This window comes from Scyliorhinus canicula, chromosome 1 (assembly GCF_902713615.1).
Source record: "Scyliorhinus canicula chromosome 1, sScyCan1.1, whole genome shotgun sequence".
NCBI classification, from domain to species: domain Eukaryota; kingdom Metazoa; phylum Chordata; class Chondrichthyes; order Carcharhiniformes; family Scyliorhinidae; genus Scyliorhinus; species Scyliorhinus canicula.
The window spans coordinates 249,004,221-249,023,637 of record NC_052146.1 but is presented as its reverse complement, the minus strand read 5'-3'; the positions used below and the strand labels follow the sequence as shown (position 1 = coordinate 249,023,637).

Below are 19,417 nucleotides of genomic sequence, written 5' to 3'. Positions count from 1 at the left end.
AGGAAATAGTTTTGGGTCCCTTTGGCCCTCGTAAACGCTCCTCCAATGGAACCTGTTGGATGAAGGTGAAGCCTTCAGGTGTCAGAACGTATGGAGTCTCCATCTACCAAAAGTTCTGAATTTTGTTCCTGTAAAATTTTATCAAATAACCCTCCCCCCTCCCCCGAACTTGTAAAAAAAAAATGAATAAAATAAATGAAAAAATGAATAACACCCCCGAAATTGTAAACAAAAATGAATAAAATAAATGAATAAAAACCACTACAGAACTTGGCAAACAAAAAGCTGCAACCGTTTTAAAAAATAGCGGCCGCACTGCGCATGCGTGCCCTATTTGCGCATGTGCACCGATCATCATGCGCAATGCGGCCCAATTTTTTTTTTGTCATGTTCCCAGCCGCTTGCAGCCGGCATTATTAAAAGCCGTCTGCTGCGTGGGGATGAGAGAGATCGGGAGTGCCGCGGACAATGGCTCCGCAACCCTCCCGACATCCGCCCGCGACCCACCCGCAAGTCGCTCCCCCGACTTTGAAGAACACTGCCTTCGACAGCACCTTCCAAACCCACGACCACAACCATCCAGAAGGCCAAGAGCAACAGATACCTGGGAGCCTCACCACCTGGAGGCTCCCCTCCAAGTCACTCAACACCCTGACTTGGAAATATTTCGCCTTTCCTTCATGGTTGCTGAGGCAACATCCTGGAATTCCTTCCCTAACAGCACAGTGGGTGTACCTACACCTCAAGGACTGGAGTGGTTCAAGAAGGCAACTCACCACCACCTTCTGAAGGGCAACTAGGGATGGGCAAATAATGCTGGCCTAACCAGAGATGCCCAAATACCATAAATGAATATAAAAAAGTGAAGTATGCATATCAATACATTTTTAATGTAATATTTTATTAATATCCCTTCTGTGCATATTTTAGTATACAATAGTTGTAAAATAATGAATACAATTAGGTACAAAGATTATCAAGAGTTTTTGCAGTTTGACATCGACAGTAACCTGGTAGAGGATTTATGTACGAGTTAAGATTAAAAACATTGTAAACAGCATGTTTTAAAAGAAAATGGCAAGAGTAAACTCAACACACACCTGTCAACTATCTTTATGCAGGACTCAGAAAATAAACAGCAATATTTAAAATTCATTTGTTTCAGATTTGTAGCATTAACTCTATTTTTGCAAACTCCTCCATGAGACTCTCTGGCAAACAATCGACAGATTTAAATTTAGCAAACTACCTCAAGAAGTATTCCACCTGTGGTTTTGAATGCTTCCTGCCTGGATATGGAGTCTTAGCTTTGTTCATCCATTAATTTGGGAATTATACAGGAAATTTTCCTAATTTCTCCACACAGAAGATTAACATTCAGAACATGAAATATTTTACAAGAAAAATACTGTGAACTAGCAGCATTACTTCAGCAAAAACAGATATTTTCAGGAAGGTGGATTCCACAAGTTGCTGGGGAACAAGGGGAGGAAATATTCTTCAAGGAAAATTGGGGAGGCCATTAAAACCAATATTTAATTTTCTCTACCACTTCTCTGATCCCAATGAAACAAATCTTTATCTATGAAAGTACAAATGTGAATAGGATTCTCCACATTTCTGTGGCGATCAATGTCATTATTAAAAAAAAATCAAAATTGGAAAAGGTACATTGTAAATAACACTTTTGAAGAACCCACTTGATAAGATGCAAAGCTAATTTCCTTGTTTTTTTTACAGCTCCTCCATAAAAGGTAACTGCTCTGGCTTGTCTCCTACCTAAATGAGTTTTTGCTACCCCTATCTCTTTCATTGGTCCCCCCACCCCTCCCCATTCCATATGTTTCCCCATTCCATATGTTAACCTAAGCCAGAAAAAAAACAGATGGATTGGTGAGTAACTGATACTCAGTAAATGCCGAAGGGTCAAAATGTATCTATGTGGATGGAGATAGATATCATTTTTATTGTAACTGCAGGCTTCCAAATGATTCTCCTTTCTGAAATGCTGCAGCCAGATTATATATATTAAACAATCCCATTACCGTACATTGTTTTACATGCTTCCAGTTTGCATGTTTTGAGTAGCTTTAAGAGCTAACATTGAGGCAATTACAGTCACCCTAGTACAGGTGCTGCGGGAAGGTGTATGGATTACAGTTGTGACTTGCAAGGTACTCAGAAGCTACGCAAGAAGAGGGACCCCAGAAAGCTGACGCAGTGTGCAAATCAACTCAGGACAGGAGCCTCTGCAGTTGAAAGAACTGAAGGATGAGTTCAAACCCCCAAGCATTCAGCAACATTAAACAATGTAATGTAAACTGTTGTTGATTTAGATTTGTTCCAGGAATTCTGACTATAGAACTGGGGTTGTGGTGGTAAAGGACACCAATTTACGTTTAGTCAAATCTGAAGTTCATTTTTGTTACTTCAGTGATTTTAGTTTGAAATTGAACAATGGATATAAATCCACATTAGTCAGTGTCGGATGACTGAAACTCTGAAGGCTGGAGTGTGTTGAATGATTGATTTGTGAATGATGTGGGGATTGCCATATGAAAACTGAAGGAAAGAGAAGATTAATCTAAAGGGTGATCCAGGTGAGGTGTCAGGTTGGTTTCTGCTCTCCATAATCATTGGTTCTACCCATATGGATTGTATTGTTTTGTGCTACACTGGTCTCGTTACATAGAAATAGGCCTAAGATAATAGCCAGTGTAACTCCATTGAGGATACTCAGAGCTAATCTTAAAAAAATGGCAAAAAGTTGGTTATATTTATTTCTAAAATAAAACCCATATTCCAACCATTGGGACACCGCTGATGTATTAAACAAGCCATTTAAACAATGTTTCTCCTTATTAAAACAGAAATACAGACATTTTAAAGCAGACAATCTCAAGTCATGAAATGCAATTCAAGGGCAAAAGCCAAATGTGTTGGAGCCTCATACCTTATATACAGTGACTTAAGAAAGAATTAATTATTCAACAAGTTGTAGACTTCTTGAAATTACTATTTTTAATATTTTTGACAATCCCAAAAGTACAAAAGCAAAAATACCCTACTGCCTTGTGGCATGTAGCAGGTTTCAGCAACTAATTTATTATTACTTTGATATCTGCAGTCTTCTACTACAGCTTTGCAGTAGCACACTTCTACCTAATTGAAAGAAATGAGGATTTCAGACTAGTCAAAGTAACAACAATTAACACTGAAACGGAGTACACAAAAAAGTAATTCTTTAAAAAGGTGCAATACACTCAGATCAGCGAATTAAACAATTCAATTTTCAATAATTCAGTGTAACCAGCATCCAGCTGGTGTATGACAGTGCTTAAACTAAAGATTATGAAGTTCAGAGTTATCTCCTTATAGAGGGCAAGGCAGGCATTGGAGGCGAGAGAAAGAGTGATTACCTCATTTTGTCATTTATAGATTCTTTATGATTTCTTTCAAAAAAACTCAACATATCACCATCTGTGTATAATTCTATAATTACTCATTTTTGTTCAACTATTCTACATCATTTTCAACTAGCTAACTCTCCCTTTCTCCCATCCTGTTGGGATTTAAGTTATTATAACTTCTGGTTTTAAAGGAATGCTGTTTGACTAGGTTCCATTCAGGGGATCCAAACTTCTCTATTAAATATTTTATTTCATAATGCTTACTCATTTACAGCCACATGCTGACTGGTCATCAAATAGTACTTTGAAATTGCTGACTGATCAAAATAGGCCATTTGTCTTTTTGATGGCTGTCACCTCCATGGTATCTACTGCTGCAGTATAGATCAGAGCGAGCTATTAACTGCTTCACAACGTTTCTGCCAATGTAGTATAATGCTTAACCAACTGGGTGCACACTTGAAGGGAAAGGGTAGATATACAGATGGAACATAGTGCAACAGACCACCACAAGTGCTCCCAGCTACATATGTGACAGACATCTCTTCGACTCCTAAAACATCTAGGCAGGAAGGATTTTTGAAAATGCATTTCCTTCAATTCTGACTGGAGGGGTAAAAAAACACCAATTAAAGATTTGTTTTGTCACTGCTTTACATAATTTTTGACATGGAATATTTTGATTTAAGACACACATCATAAATAAACTAGTGTGTCTGCCTTCAGTCCCAAAAGATTAAAATTAATGCATTTTCCCTTTTCCCAAGGTGAGCCATTTTTCTCACCAAAATGACCAAAGAGCAATGGAACTGGTTTCCTAAGTGGGTGGCAGAATCCAGTGTCAGGTAGTGAAACTCCGTCTTAACACCTCGGCTGCCAGCCCATTATTTGAAATGAAATATTGAAGTTCAAGAGATGAATCAGGACTGAAGTCATTTTTATCTTTTGAAAAAGCCATGATTTACAAGCATCAAATTGGAATAACCCAAAAAAAATCTTCAGACTCAACAGATATATGGATCAAGATTAAAAAGCATCTGTATCAATTCATACAATCCCATCAGTGACACTGACACAATTCAACTAAGTTGTAGAATGCGTACAAAAAAGATGCAGACAAATTCAATGAGATCAATAAAGGAGTAAAAGTTATTCAGATGTCCTGCACTAAATTGTGAACTGTTTTTGCTGTTTCTAGTCCATCGTATGAAGTATTTTGTAACAAATACTTTCTGTGCTATCTGACAGCTCGGCTATTCTGCAACAGCAATGCTGTAATTGTCCTGAACTAACTACATCTAGCAGCTTCTTACTAACTGTAAGATATTTCATGATTGGCTGCATCACTTTATTTGGTCATTTCAACTAAACTTTATTCAAAATATATCATACATACTAGAACTAGAATGAAGCATGTTTTTTCAGCTTTCCAAACTATTTTATCTGTAACTGTTTAAGTGTCAAAATGTCACAAATAATGACCTGCAATCACTAGAATTTTAGTTGCTTTAGACCAGTAGCCTTTTAATGAATCACAAACCAAAGTAGATTGAATAACTGCTAAGGAAAACAAAAACTTCTCGCTGCCAAAAATATATAAAACAGTGGCAGCTCTGACGAGTTTCTCATCTGGATCATTTTAATCTGGGGAAGATAGGAGATATGGGCGTCCTCCTGACAGTCTTGTCTGTTGGCAATTTTGCCTCCTGAAGCAATAGGAAGTGATGGTTTGGTTTTAACTGCAACAACAAAATATTCGCCGACTTTTTTCTCTCAAAGAGGATATCGTAGATATGCAGCATAATTGAACAGTGAGGATTTTAAAGACCATGTAAACATGTTAGAACTCTTAACACCAGGTTGTAGACTTGATGATCTGGATTAATATTTTAAATTTGAGTCTAAAAATCTTGACGAAAAATGAGAGGCAACCAATCCATCCTTCTTTTTTTATCATCCTTCAAGAAACATTTACATTCACACATGGACACTGACACACGTGCTTGGGTTCAAGTCCTAATTCAATGTTTAGTTCTCAAAATTCCTAAAGCCCAAGGCCGTTATACATATACTGCAGAACGTTATACCACATGTAGCCAGAAAGAAATCCCATTAGTTGTATTAGGAAGAGCCACAATGGGTCAAGGGTCATAGCTCTGGAAGTTGCTGTTGTTTGACCTTTGGGAGGTGGGAATGCTCCTGTGGAAAAAAACAAAAATGGTTTTTCAGTTATCTTGGTAATTTAGTAAAAGGAAGCAGTTTAATTTTAATCTATTGGATAATCCCCACCCAAAATCAACATTCCTTCCACCTCCCTGCGCCCTCTGCCATGATTGCTCTCCTCCACTCGAGGGAGTAACTGGTCTGTGGAGAGCCGCAGGTTTGTATCACAGGTGGACAGGGTATAAACATTTCCTCCCCCTCTGAAGTGACTCACTTGCCATCATCCAACATAGTGAGAATCACTGAGACACCAGCAGGAGAGGCGAGAGCATAGAGGGGCGAAAAGGAGCGTTGGAGAAAGAGAGCGCGAGTCACAGAGACCAGCAAGAGAGGCGAGAGCGCAGAGGGGCTAAAAGGGACGTTAGAGAGAGAGCGTGAGTCACTGAGAGACCAGCAGGAGAGGCGAGAGCGTAGAGGGGCTAAAAGGGGCGTTAGAGAGAGAGCGTGAGTCACTGAGAGACCAGCAGGAGAGGCGAGAGCGTAGAGGGGCTAAAAGGAGCGTTGGAGAGAGAGCGTGAGTCACTGAGAGACCAGCAGGAGAGGCGAGAGTCTAGAGGGGCTAAAAGGGGCGTTGGAGAGAGAGTGCGAGTCACAGAGACCAGCAGGAGAGGCGAGAGTGTAGAGGGGCTAAAAGGGGCGTTGGAGAGAGAGTGCGAGTCACTGAGAGACCAGCAGGAGACGCCAAATCAAAGTGTGATATCACTGGAAACTTGGTAAGTGATTGGTTGGCGAGTATGTTTCGCTTTTCTATTGAAACTCAATACTTGCATCAAATTAGGAGCTGGGAAATTAAGAATTTAAATCAGGTTACTGTAGCAGTAGGTGAATTTATTAACAGTAGTAAAGTCTATTAGCCGTACTAAGGTTTACAAGTAGTCGGAAGGTATATTATCGAATATTAATGGCAGGGCTGCTCCAACTCATGTCCTGGATAACCATTTGTGCAGGAACTGTTGTCAGTTGCAGCTGCTTGAGCTCCGGCTTTCAGTGTTTGAGTAGCAGCTGGCATCATTGCGGTGCATCCGTGAGGTTTAAGAGTTTTGTACATGGCACATATATAGATGTACACACACTGCAGTTTAAAAAATATGCTGGGAGAGAGGGAATGGGTGACCATCAGACAGTCAAGAAGAAGCCGGCAGGTAGTACAGTAGTGCATTTCACTAGCCAACTGGTGTTCAGTTCGGAATGATTGGAACGGTGGCACAGTGTATAGCATTGCTGCCTCATGGCGCCGAGGTCCCAGGTTCAATCCCGGCTCTGGGTCACTGTCCAGGTGGAGTTTGCATATTCTCCCCGTGTTTGTGTGGGTTTTGCCCCCCCCAACCCAGAAATGTGGGGTAGGTGGATAGGCCACGCTAAATTGCCCCTTTATTGTAAAAAAATGAATTGGGTACTCTAAATCTATTTTAAAAAATGAATGGTGGTACACCGGAGAAGTGTGGCCTGAGCCAGTTCCATGGCACTACTGGTGGTTGAAATGTACAGGGGAGCAAAAATAAGATTGGAAAAGCAATAATGATACTGGATACAATGTTTAGCGGAATATACTGTTGTTTCTAAGGGCAGGATTTTCTTTTTTTGAAAATATTTTTCATTCTCCTCCTTTTTCACATTTTCTCTCAAATTTACACCACCAACAACAAACAATAGTCAGTAACAAATATGTCAAGCCCCATATCAAAAACAACAATCCCATCCTCCTACCAAACCCCAAACATTAGCCCGCATGTTCACATAAACAAATGACAAAAAGGAATAAGGAATCACCCATAGTCGCCAATAACACAGACAGCCCCCCTCCCCCCTCCAACCCTTCCCCCCCAACTAATGTTCGATGTTATCCAGTTCTTGAAAGTGCATGATGAATAATGCTCCAACCTTCCCCTCAGTTCAAACTTAACCTTCTCAAGAGTTAAGAATTCCAACAGGTCCCCCCGCCACGCCAGGACACAGGGTGGAGAGGTTGTTTTCCATTCCATCAGGATCCGCCTTCGGGCGATCAACGAGGCGAAGGCTACAACATGTGCCTCCGCACCCGTTACCAACCCTGGCTACTCCGACACCCCGAATATGGCCACCAGGGGGACGGGCAGGAATTTCTAGCCTCAATAACGATGGGCATCATCGTGGGCAGGATAGGATGATATGGACAGCTGTTAATGGCTCTCCAGATTTTTTCTGACCTACCGTATCAATGTCTGCTGGTGTCATGGTCCGAAAATCCCATCTCATGGCTGCAGCCACGAATGCAAGACGGGTGAGTTACCTCCATGGTGCCAGGGAGAAGGATGTCACTGAACTGCTGCAGAGCACCATGAGGAGGGAAGATGAACAGCGACAGTCATGGCCCACACTGGTATGAATGACATAGGCAGAAAGAGAGATGTGATCCTGCAGTCAGAATTTAGGGAGCTAGGACCTCAAAAGCAGTAATCTCTGGATTACTTCCAGTACCATGGGCGAGTATATAAATAGTAGGATAAAGCGGATGAAGCATAGCTGGAAGGATGGTGTAAGAAGGAAGGATGGTGTAAGATGGAAGGTTTTAGATTCTTGCAACATTGGGACAAGCACTTATACAACCAGAGGTGTTGCACGCAAACAGTGCCAGGACTGAGTGGGGCGATTTGCTAGTACTATTGGGAAGGGTTTGAACAAACTTCACAGGGTTGGGGGACCAGGAGGTACTGTCAGAGGAATATCAAGGTGCACAGAATACTGGGAAAGATAGATAACACTAGAGTACAAAATAGTAAGTTATTAGGTGGGTTCAGAGTAAGTGAGAAATAATAAAGTCTAAATCAGGATTATTGTGTATGTGAATGCAAGTTTGTAGCACAAGTGCAGATTACTTTGTCGAAATATGACGCTGTGGCTATAACAGAGGCTTGGCTCAAAGAAGGGTAGAGCAGAGGGTGGCTAACAGACAAATGGCACAAACCAGACAAATAGTGGCAACGCAGTTCAGCGATACCTCCCCGAAGGTTCTCTTCCAGGGTATCCACAGGAACACAAGGATTAGGAGGAGTTGGTCATTTGGCCCCTTGAGCCTGTTCCACAATTTAATAAGATCATGGCTGATCAAATTGTGACCTCAACTCCACTTTATGTGACTCCCTGGTCAATTCAAAAATCCATCTAACTCAGCCTTTAATATATTCAATGATCCTGCCTCCTCTGATTTCTGGGCAAGATAATTCCAGACTAACAAACCTCAGGGAAAAGATTTCTCCTCTTCACAGACTTAAATGGGAGACCCCTAATTTCTATACGGTGTCCACTAGCTCTAGTCTCTCCCATGACAGGATTGTTAGAATCCATGCTATAAAGTTCCTTTAGGATCTGATGTGTTTCTATAAGATCATCTCTCATTCTTGTCAACTCCAAAGGAGACAGGGCCAACCTGCTTCACATTTCCCTCATAAAACAGCCCCCTTCATCCAAGGAATTAGTCGAGTAAACCTGCTCTGAACTGCTTCCAAAGCAATTATATCCTTTAAGTAAAGAGAGCAAAACAGTAAACAGTACTCCAGATGCCCCATGGCCATGTACAGATGTAGCAACATTTCCCTACTTTTATGATCAATTCCACTTGCAAGAAATGGCAACATTCTATTTGCCATCCTAAACACTTGCTATACCTGCACACCAACATTTTTTTTTGATTTTGGGACACCCAGATCCCTATGTGCCGGAAGAGTTTCGTGGTCTCCCCCATTTAATTAAAAAAAAATGTATTTTACTCCATACATATTCAAAAGTACAAAAACATACATAATCTGGGGAACATTCTCCCCATCTTGTAATTTTACAGTTTGTTCAAGTTTTTCCACCTCCTCCCTCCTTGTCCCCCCACCACCCCAATGACGAACAATTCCTCAAACATGATCGTGAACAGTCCCCACCGTGTCTGAAAGCCCTCCGCTGATACCCTCCATTTAAACTTAAAAAAAAATGTATTTTATTACAAACATGTATCAAAACAGGTTACAGCGAACAAACACCCTGAAAAAAATGCTTCCCTACAATCAACTATACAGTCTGTACAGATTTTTCCCCTTTTTCACCCTCCCCTTCCCCCGCGACGAACAGCTCCTCAAACACGGTCACAAACATCCCCACCTTTTCTCAAACCCCCCTGAAGAGCCCCATAACTTTTATCCTCTCTAAGTCGTACAGGTCACCCAACCAAGCCGCTACCCCCAGTGCCGATGCCGACCACCACTCCAGCAAAATTCGTTGCCATGCGATCAGAGAGGCGAAGGCCAAGACATCGGCCGTCCTCCTCTCCACGAGCTCCGGCTTCGCGGAGACTCCAGGTCCACCTCCTCCTCCACTATCCTGGCAACACTCCCGCCAAGCCCTCAATTCAAACTTCATCTTCTCCAACCAGAGAAAATCATACAGATTCCCTAGCCAGCCGCCAACCCCGACGGCATTGTTGACCGACATTCCAGCAAGATTCTTCGCCAGGCAACCAGAGAATTGAAGGCCACAACATCGGCCTTCCTTCCCTCAATGAGCTCCGGCCTCTCTGATACCCCAAAAATCGCCAAAGGGTTCAGCCCGGCCTCTACCCCCACCACATTTGCTAACGTCCCGAACACACCCACCCAGTACGTCTCTAACCTCTCACACCCCCAGAACCTATGTGCATGGTTTGCTGGTCCCCGCCCACACTTTTCACACTCATCTTCCACCCTGGAAGAACCCATTCATCCTCGCCCGAACATGTGGACCCTATGTACCATCTTAAACTGTATCAGACTCATCCTCGCACATGAGGAGATTGAATTCATCCTGCGCAGTTCCTCACTCCACAAACTATCTCCCCCCCCACAACTCCTCCTCCCATTTCTCCCCGATCCTCACCACTTGCGAGCCCCCCCGCTCCCCCAGCCACTCATATATGTCTTCAATCCTACCCTCCCCCTCTACATCTCGTAGCAGCAACCGTTCCAGAAGTGCACATTTCGGCAGCCTGGGGAATCCTTTCCATACCTTCCATATCAAGTCCCTCACTTGTAAATACCTGAATTCACTCCCCTTCGGGAGCTCTACCCTTTCTCGCAGCTCTTCCAGACTTGCGAACCTCTCCTCCAAATGTATATCCCTTGCCCACACCTGCCCACCTCTCTTCACCTCCTGCACATACCATCCATTGCCCCCGGTTTGAACCCGTGGTTCTCGCACAACGGCATTAACACTGACATCTCTTCCAACCTGAAGTGTCTCCTCAGCTGGTTCCACACCCCAATCATGGAATGTATAACCAGGCTCTCCGTATACCTCCTCAATGCCAGCGGCAGCGCCGCCGTCACCATGGCCCTCAGGCTGGATCCCCGACAGGACCTTTCTTCCATCCTAACCCATTCTAGCCCCTCTCCTTCCCACCACCATCTCACATTCTCAACATTCGATACTCAATAATAGTGTAGCAGGTTCTGTAACACCAACCCTCCTTTCTTTTTTTTAAATTTTGGAGTACCCAATTCATTTTTTCCAATTAAGAGGTAATTTAGCATGGTCAATCCACCTACTCTGCACATCTTTGGATTATGGGGGCGAAACCCACGTCAACACGGACAGTAACCCAGAGCCAGGATCGAACCTGGGACCTTGTACAGTGATGATGTGGAGATGCCGGCGTTGGACTGGGGTGAGCACAGTAAGAAGTCTTACAACACCAGGTTAAAGTCCAACAGGTTTGTTTCAAACACGAGCTTTCGGAGCACAGCTCCTTCTTCAGGTGAATGATTCACCTGAAGAAGGAGCCGTGCTCCGAAAGCTCGTGTTTGAAACAAACCTGTTGGACTTTAACCTGGTGTTGTAAGACTTCTTCTTGTACAGTGAGACAGCAGTGCTAACCACTGCACCACCGTGCTGCCCTCCAACCCACCTTTCTGCCTCTGTAGCAGGGCCCTCTTTACCCTGGCACCTTCCCCGCCCTTATAAGCTCCAAAATCACTGCGTCCAGCTTCCGGAAAAAGGCCTTCAGGAAAGATAGGAGTGTCTGGAATATAAATAGGAACCTTGGCAGGACATTCATTTTGACCACTTGGACCCATCCCGCCAGAGTCAGGTGCAGCATATCCCCGCTCCTGAAGTCCTTCTTTATCTCCTCCACCAACTTTGTTAGGTTCCATTTGTGCAACGTCGCTCACTCCCCCGCCACCTAGATCCCCAGATACCTAAACCTGTCCCTGGCTATCCTAAATGACAACACCCCCAAATTTGCTCCCCTACCCGCCTCTCTCATCGGAAACATCTCGCTTTTTCCTACATTCAACTTGTAACCCAAGGGGCCCCGAAACTCTCTAATAAGCCCCTAATTATTCCCATACTCTCCAGTGGGTCTGACACATACAACAACAGGTTATCTGCACAAGACACCTGGTGCTCCCTACTCCTCCTCATAATCCCCTGCCACTCTGTCAACTACCTAAGGGCCATCGCCAACAGCTCTATCGCTAGCGCAAACAACAGCAGTGACAGAGGACACACCTGCCACATTCCCCTATGAAACTCGAAACTCCCGTTACACTTGCCACCGGAACCACGTACAGCAACCGCACCCATGCAACAAACTTTGACCCAAACCCGAACCTTCCCTGAACTTCAAACAGGTATTGCCACTCCACCCAGTCAAAAGCCTTCTCTGCGTCCATAGGCACCACTTACCTCTGGTACCTATCCCCTTGATGGGTTCACGATCACATTCAATAACCGCCTATTACTAGAGTTTTGCCTACCCTTCACGAAGCCCGTTTGATCCTCTGCATCCACTCCCGGAACGCATCCTTCCATCTTCCCTGCCACCAATTGAGCCAACACTTTCAGATCCGTATTTAACAGTGATATGGGCCTATATGACCCACACGCTGGTGGGTCCTTCCCTTTCTTTGGAATTAACGTGATTGTCGCCTGTGCCATTGTCTCCAGCAGCACCCCTTCTCCAGTGCCACGAGACAGTCAGAGTAGAAACTCAAGAATAGTCAGAATGAATACGTGGCTTGAGAGATGGTGCAGGAGGGAGGGGTTCAGATTTCTGGGACATTGGAACCGGTTATGGGGCGGTGGGACCATTACAAATCGGATGGTCTACACCTGGGCAGGACTGGAACCAATGTCCTAGGGGGTGCTTTTGCTAACACTGTTGGGGAGGTTTTTTAACAAATGTGGCAGGGGGATGGGAACCAGATTAGGAAGTTAGAGGTCAGTAAAGAAGCAGCAACTAACGCCAGTAAGGTACGAGATAATAAACTCAATGTGACTAGGGGGAAGAGTAGACAGGGAAGAGTTGATGAACGCAAAGGGACAGGTGGTCTGAGGTGCATTTGTTTTAATGCGAGAAGTGTAGCAGGTAAGGAAGATGAACTTAGGGCTTGGATCAGTGCCTGGGAATATGATGTTATTGGTATTACTGAGACTTGGTTGAGGGAAGGGCAGGACTGGCAACTGAATATCCCAGGGTATAGATGCTTCAGGAAGGATAGAGAGGGAGGTAGAAGGGGGGGAGGAGTTGCATTACTTGTCAGAGATGATATCACAGCTGTGATTAAGGAGGGCATGATGGAGGATTCGAGCACTGAGGCAATATGGGTGGAGCTAAGAAATAGGAAGGGTGCAGTAACATTGTTGGGATTTTACTACAGGCCTCCCAAAAGCGAGCATGAAGTAGAGGTACAAATATGCAGACAGATTATAGAAAAATGTCTGTGCAATAGAGTGGTTGTGATGGGAGATTTTAACTTCCCCAACATTGAATGGGATTTGTGTAGTGTTGGAGGTGTAGATGGAGCAGAGTTTGTAAGGAGCATCCAGGAGAGTTTTTTTTTTAAGAGCAGTATGTAAATAGTCCAACTTGGGAGGGGGCCATACTGAACCTGGTATTGGGGAATGATCCCGGCCAGGTGGTTGATGTTTCAGTCGGTGATTACTTTGGGAATAGCGATCACAATTCCGTAAGTTTTAGAATACTCATGGACAAGGACAAGAGTGGTCCAAAAGGAAGAGTGCTAAATTGGGGAAAGGCAGAGTATAACAAAATTCGGCAGGAGCTAGGGAATGTGGATTGGGAGCAGCTGTTTAAGGGTAAATCCACTTTGAAATGTGGGAGTGTTTTAAGGAAAGGTTGATTAGAGTGCAGGACAGACATGTCCCTGTGAAAATGAGAGATAGAAATGGCAAGATTAGGGAACCATGGATGACGGGTGAAATTGTGAGACTAGCTAAGATGAAAAAGGAAGCATTCATAAGATCGAGGCAACTCAAAACTGATGAAGCTTTGGAGGAATATCGGAAAAGTAGGACGAATGTCAAACGCGCAATAAAGAGGGCTAAAAGGGGTCATGAAATATCTTTGGCTAACAGGGTTAAGGAAAATCCCAAAGCCTTTTATTCGTATGTAAGGAGCAAGAGGGTAACTAGAGAAAGGATTAGCCCACTCAAAAACAAAAGAGGGAATTTATTTGTGGACTCAGAGGAAATAGGTGAGATTCTTAATGAGTACTTTGCATCGGTATTCACAAAGGAGAGGGACAAGATGGATGTTGAGGCTAGGGATGGATGTTTAAATACTCTAGGTCAAGTTGTCATACGGAAGGGGGAAATTTTGGATATTCTAAAAGACATTAAGGTGGACAAGTGCCCAGGACCGGATGGGATCTATCCCAGGTTACTGAGGGAAGCGAGGGTCGAAATAGCTGGGGCCTTAACAGATATCTTTACAGCATCTTTGAGCATGGGTGAGATCCCGGAGGACTGGAGAATTGCTAATGTTGTCCCTTTGTTTAAGGTAGCAGGGAAAATCCAGGGAATTATAGACCTGTGAGCTTGACGTCAGTGGTAGGCAAACTGTTAGAGAAGATACTGAGGGATAGGATCTATTAACATATGGAAGAAAATAGACTTATTAGTGATAGGCAGCATGGTTTTGCGCAGGGAAGGTCATGCTTTACAAACCTAATAGAATTCTTTGAGGAAGTGACAAAGTTAATTGATGAGGGAAGGGCTGTAGATGCCATATACATGGACTTTAGTAAGGCATTTGATAAGGTTTCCCATGGCAGGTTGATGGAAAAAGTGAAGTCGTATGGGGTTCAGGGTGTACTAGCTAGATGGATAAAGAATTGGCTGGGTAACAGGAGACAGAGAGTAGTGGTGGAAGGGAGTGTCTCAAAATGGAGAAGGGTGACTAGTGGTGTTCCACAGGGATCCGTGCTCGGACCACTGTTGTTTGTGATCTACATAAATGACCTGGATGAAGGAATAGGTGGTCTGATTAGCAAGTTTGCAGATGATACAAAGATTGGTGGAGTTGCGGATAACGAGGAGGACTGTCAGAGAATACAACAAAATATAGATAGATTGGAGAGTTGGGCAGAGAAATGGCAGATGGAATTCAATCCAGGCAAATGCGAGGTGATGCATTTTGGAAGATCAAATTCAAGAGCGGACTATATGGTCAATGGAAGGGTCCTGGGGAAAATTGATGTACAGAGAGATCTGGGTGTTCAGGTCCATTGTACCCTGAAGGTGGCAACGCTGGTTGATAGAGTGGACAAGAAGGCATATAGCATGCTTGCCTTCATCGGACGGGGTATTGAGTACAAGAGTCGGCAGGTCATGTTACAGTTGTATAGGACTTTGGTTAGGCCACATTTGGAATACTGCGTGCAGTTCTGGTCGCCACATCACCAGAAGGATGTGGATGCTTTGGAGAGGGTGCAGAGGAGGTTCACCAGGATGTTGCCTGGTATGGAGGGGGCTAGCTATGAAGAAAGGTGAGTAGATTAGGATTGTTTTCATTGGAAAGACGGAGGTTGAGGGGGGACCTGATTGAAGTCTACAAAATTATGAGAGGTATGGACAGGGTGGATAGGAACAAACTTTTTCCAAGAGTGGGGGTGTCAGTTACAAGGGGTCACGATTTCAAAGTGAGAGGGGAAAGTTTAAGGGAGATGTGCGTGGAAAGTTTTTTACGCAGAGGGTGGTGGGTGCCTGGAACGCTTTACCAGCGGAGGTGGTAGAGGCGGGCACGATAGCATCATTTAAGAGGCATCTAGACGGGTATATGAACGGGTGGGAACAGAGGGAAGTAGACCTTGGAAAATAGGAGACAGGTTTAGATAAAGGATCTGGATCGGCGCAGGCTGGGAGGGCCGAAGGGCCTGTTCCTGTGCTGTAATTTTCTTTGTTCTTTGTTCTCACTAAAAGGCCCCAATAAATGTGGTGCCAACTGCGTTGCAAACCCCTTATAAAACTTTGCTGGTTAACTGCTTGGCCCAGGGCCTTCCCCGACTTCATTCCTCTTGTGCTTCCCATCACCTCTCTCAACCATAATGGCTCCTCTAGTGCCTGCCTCCTTTCCTCCTCCAGCCGTGGAAATCGAGCCCATCCAGAAACTGCCCCATATCCACTTCCTCAGCCCCCACCCGGCCCTGTACAATTTCTTGTAATACTCCCCGAATGCCTAGTTTCCTCCCCGGCTCCGACACTACCTCCCCAGTCCCTGTCGGCATTTTCAGAGTTGCTCTGGACGTGGACTGCCTCCATAGCTGATGGGCTAGCATGCGGCTCGCCTTGTCTCCATGTTCATATTGCACCCTTCTCGCCCTCTGTAGCTGCCCAACAGCCCTTCCAGTCGTCAGCCTGTCAAACTGCCCCTGTAACTTCTTTCTCTTCGTCAATCCCTCCACAGTGGAGTCCCTCGAATAGTCCCCATTTACCTCAGCTATCTCATCCAGTAACCGTCCATACTTCTCTCTAATCTTCCTATCCCCATGTGTCTTGAATGAGATCATCTCCCCCCGAACCACCACCTTCAATGCCTCCCAGAATACAGCCGTCGATACCGTCCCATTTTGGTTCCGCTCCACACAGGCCTTAATCACTGGCTGCACCTTATCGCAGAAGCCCCTGTCCACTAACAGCCCAGAGTCTAGCCTCCATCCCGGCCTCCGTTCCTGCCTCGAGTGAAGTCGAACCTCCAGCCAGTGCGGCATGCGGTCAGTGATTCAAATTCCTGCATACTCTGCTCCCACCACCCCCACCAACATCTCTTGGCTCACCACAAATAAAAAATCAATCCTGGAGTATACTTTGTACACGTGTGATAGGAAGGAATACCTGGATTGCCTGCTTAATTTTCATTCGTATGGACCCACAGCATTCTTTACACCACTCTTTGACACTCAAATATTTCACACTGGTGCTATTAACCAAGTCTTGAGTGGATAACTCAGGTCTCCTAGAATATCATGCAGGTTAGGTGGATCGGCCATGATCAATTGCCATTAGTGTCCAAAAAAAGTTAGGTTGGGGTTACTAGGTTATGCGGGATAGGGTGGAGATGTGAGCTTAGGTAGGGTTCTCTTTCCAAGGGCCAGTGCAGACTCGATGGGCCAAATGGCCTTCTTCTGCACTGTAAATTCTATGATTCCCATGCAGGCTGCGGGGGTGCTTAAAGAGATGCAGCATCTGAGAATAGCATAGTATGTAGGCATCACGAATGCTTCGCTGGGAACCGAACACATGCCCGAAGGATACGTCTTCGATGGTCTCACACCAACTGAACATTACGAGCGGAATCCTTCCAATGAATCAATGTCACATGCCCTCATTGCCACATGGATGTAATCAATCATGCTCTGCACTTGTGGTAAGCTTGTAAAGACCCAAATCCAACAGGTCTCTCTGCCTCACTCTCCAGGCCAGTCCTGTAACTCAAACACACCGGCCCTCTTGAATAGGGCATTGATTATATGATCATAGAATCATAGAATTTACAGTGCAGAAGGAGGCCATTCGGCCTAACGAGTCTGCACCGGCCCTTGGAAAGAGCACCCCACTTAAGGTCCCACTGCCAACCTATCCCCGTAACCCCACCTAACCTTTTTGGTCACTAAGGGCAATTTATCATGGCCAATCCACCTAGCCCGTACATCTTTGGACTGGAGGAGGAAACCGGAGCACCCGGAGAAAACCCACGCAGACACGGGGAGAATGTGCAGACTCGCACAGACAGTGACCCAAGTCGAGAATCGAATCTGGAAACCTGGAACAACTGTGCTACTGTGCTGCCCGTGCCTATGATCAGCAGCTGCCTGGGCGATCCTGCACATCCCTCTGGTGCAGCCTGCGAAGAATCCGCTTACATCGAAGTTTAAGGCCGCAGTGACTTTCAGAGCCACACGCATTGGGTTCCCAGATAGTCCCAGGGCAGGAAGGTCGTCCTGCAGCATAGTACACAGGTCTGGGATAGCCTCCTGAGGCGTCTGTAATCCTCACTGGCATTGACTCTTTAATATCTGAAGCAAGTTCATGCGAGATTGGTATACTTTAGCCCGCAACACGGATCTGTCTGACTGGCCCAGTTTTGTCCCCTTTGACCTTTCTCAGAATTCTGTCTTGCCACAGACTGAGCTCCATGCTGGTGACCTTATGCTATTTGTACCACTGCACCATTTCTCCTCCACTCTGAATTGCAGGAAAACTGGGGGAAACGAGATCCATGGTTGCTCCAATGGCATTTCAAATGTCCACACCCTGGCAAGGGGGCATCGTCTAAAAATTAGGGCTGGACCATTCAGGAGAGATGTTAGGAAGAACTTCTTTACTCAAAGGGTGGTAGAGGTTTGGAACTCTCTCCCACAACCAGCAGTTGAAGCTAGATCAGTTGTTAATTTTCAATCTGAGATAGATAGATTTTTGTGAGCAAAAAATATTAAGGGATATGGGCCAACAGCGGATACATAAGAACTAGGAGCAGGAGTAGGCCATCTGGCCCCTCGAGCCTGCTCCGCCATTCAATGAGATCATGGCTGATCTTTTGTGGACTCAGCTCCACCTTCCGGCCCGAACACCATAACCCTTAATCTCTTTATTCTTCAGATACATGGAGTAAGGTCACAGATCAGCTATGATCTTATTGAATGGTGGGACAGGCTCGAAGGGCTGAATGGCCTCCTCCGGTTCCCATGTTGATAAGGGTGTATTGTCCTAGCTTTCATAATATACCCAGTGTCTGAGAGCGAAGCACCTCTTCTATCTTCACCAAGCTCACGCAGTCAGATAAAACTTCCCATCTTTTGCCGCAGTTTTTACCCCATCAGTGACCTTGGCCTCCTTCCAGTGACCAACAACGTCCTCTCACCTCTCTGAAGAAGACTGTATAATCATGTATGGCAGATCAAAATAGACCATAGAATCTGCATGCAGAAGGAGGCCATTCGGCCCATCAAGTCTGCATCGGCCCTTGAAAGAGCACCCTACTTAAGCCCATGCTTCCACCATATCTCCATAAACCCATCTCAACGTTTGGATACTAAGGGACAATTTTGCATGGCCAATCCACCTAACCTGCACATTTGTGGACTGTGGGAGGAAATCAGAGCACTCAGAGGAAACCCACGCAGGCACAGGGAGAAAGTGCAAACTCCACACAGACAGTCCCCCGAGGCCGGAATTGAATCCGGGACCGTAAAGCTGTGCTAACCACTGTGCCACCATGCCGCATTCCCCTCATAGATTAACTTGCCTGCTCACTGTCAGCTTTAAACAGCCGGGAAACCGGAGAGCCCATAATCCAGTGTTTATTTGTTTAGGTTATAGGAGCTATATAAATAAAAGGTATAGAAACAAAAAACTATAAAAAGATATCGGGGAAAGGCCAGCGAAATAGGATAAGGAAAAAAGTGGAGTTGAAAAGTTGGTGGTAGCACTTGTTCAGTGAAAAAGTTGCCTTCTTCAGGCTGTAACTTTGTTGTCCAGGATCTATC

General features: G+C 44.9%; 1 protein-coding gene across 7 annotated transcripts in view; it reads right to left on the bottom strand.

Annotated features, from left to right (window-relative positions):
- Positions 1 to 880: 880 nt before the first annotated feature.
- Positions 881 to 19,417, bottom strand: part of lpgat1 (lysophosphatidylglycerol acyltransferase 1) — a 205,774-nt gene continuing 187,237 nt past the window's right edge. For all 7 annotated transcript variants that reach the window (XM_038810932.1, XM_038810979.1, XM_038810970.1 and 4 more), the window contains one exon: positions 881 to 5,609. In XM_038810932.1, coding sequence (XP_038666860.1) covers positions 5,455 to 5,609 — 155 coding nt within the window. In that variant the 3' untranslated portion in view covers positions 881 to 5,454. The remainder of the gene's footprint in view (positions 5,610 to 19,417) is intronic.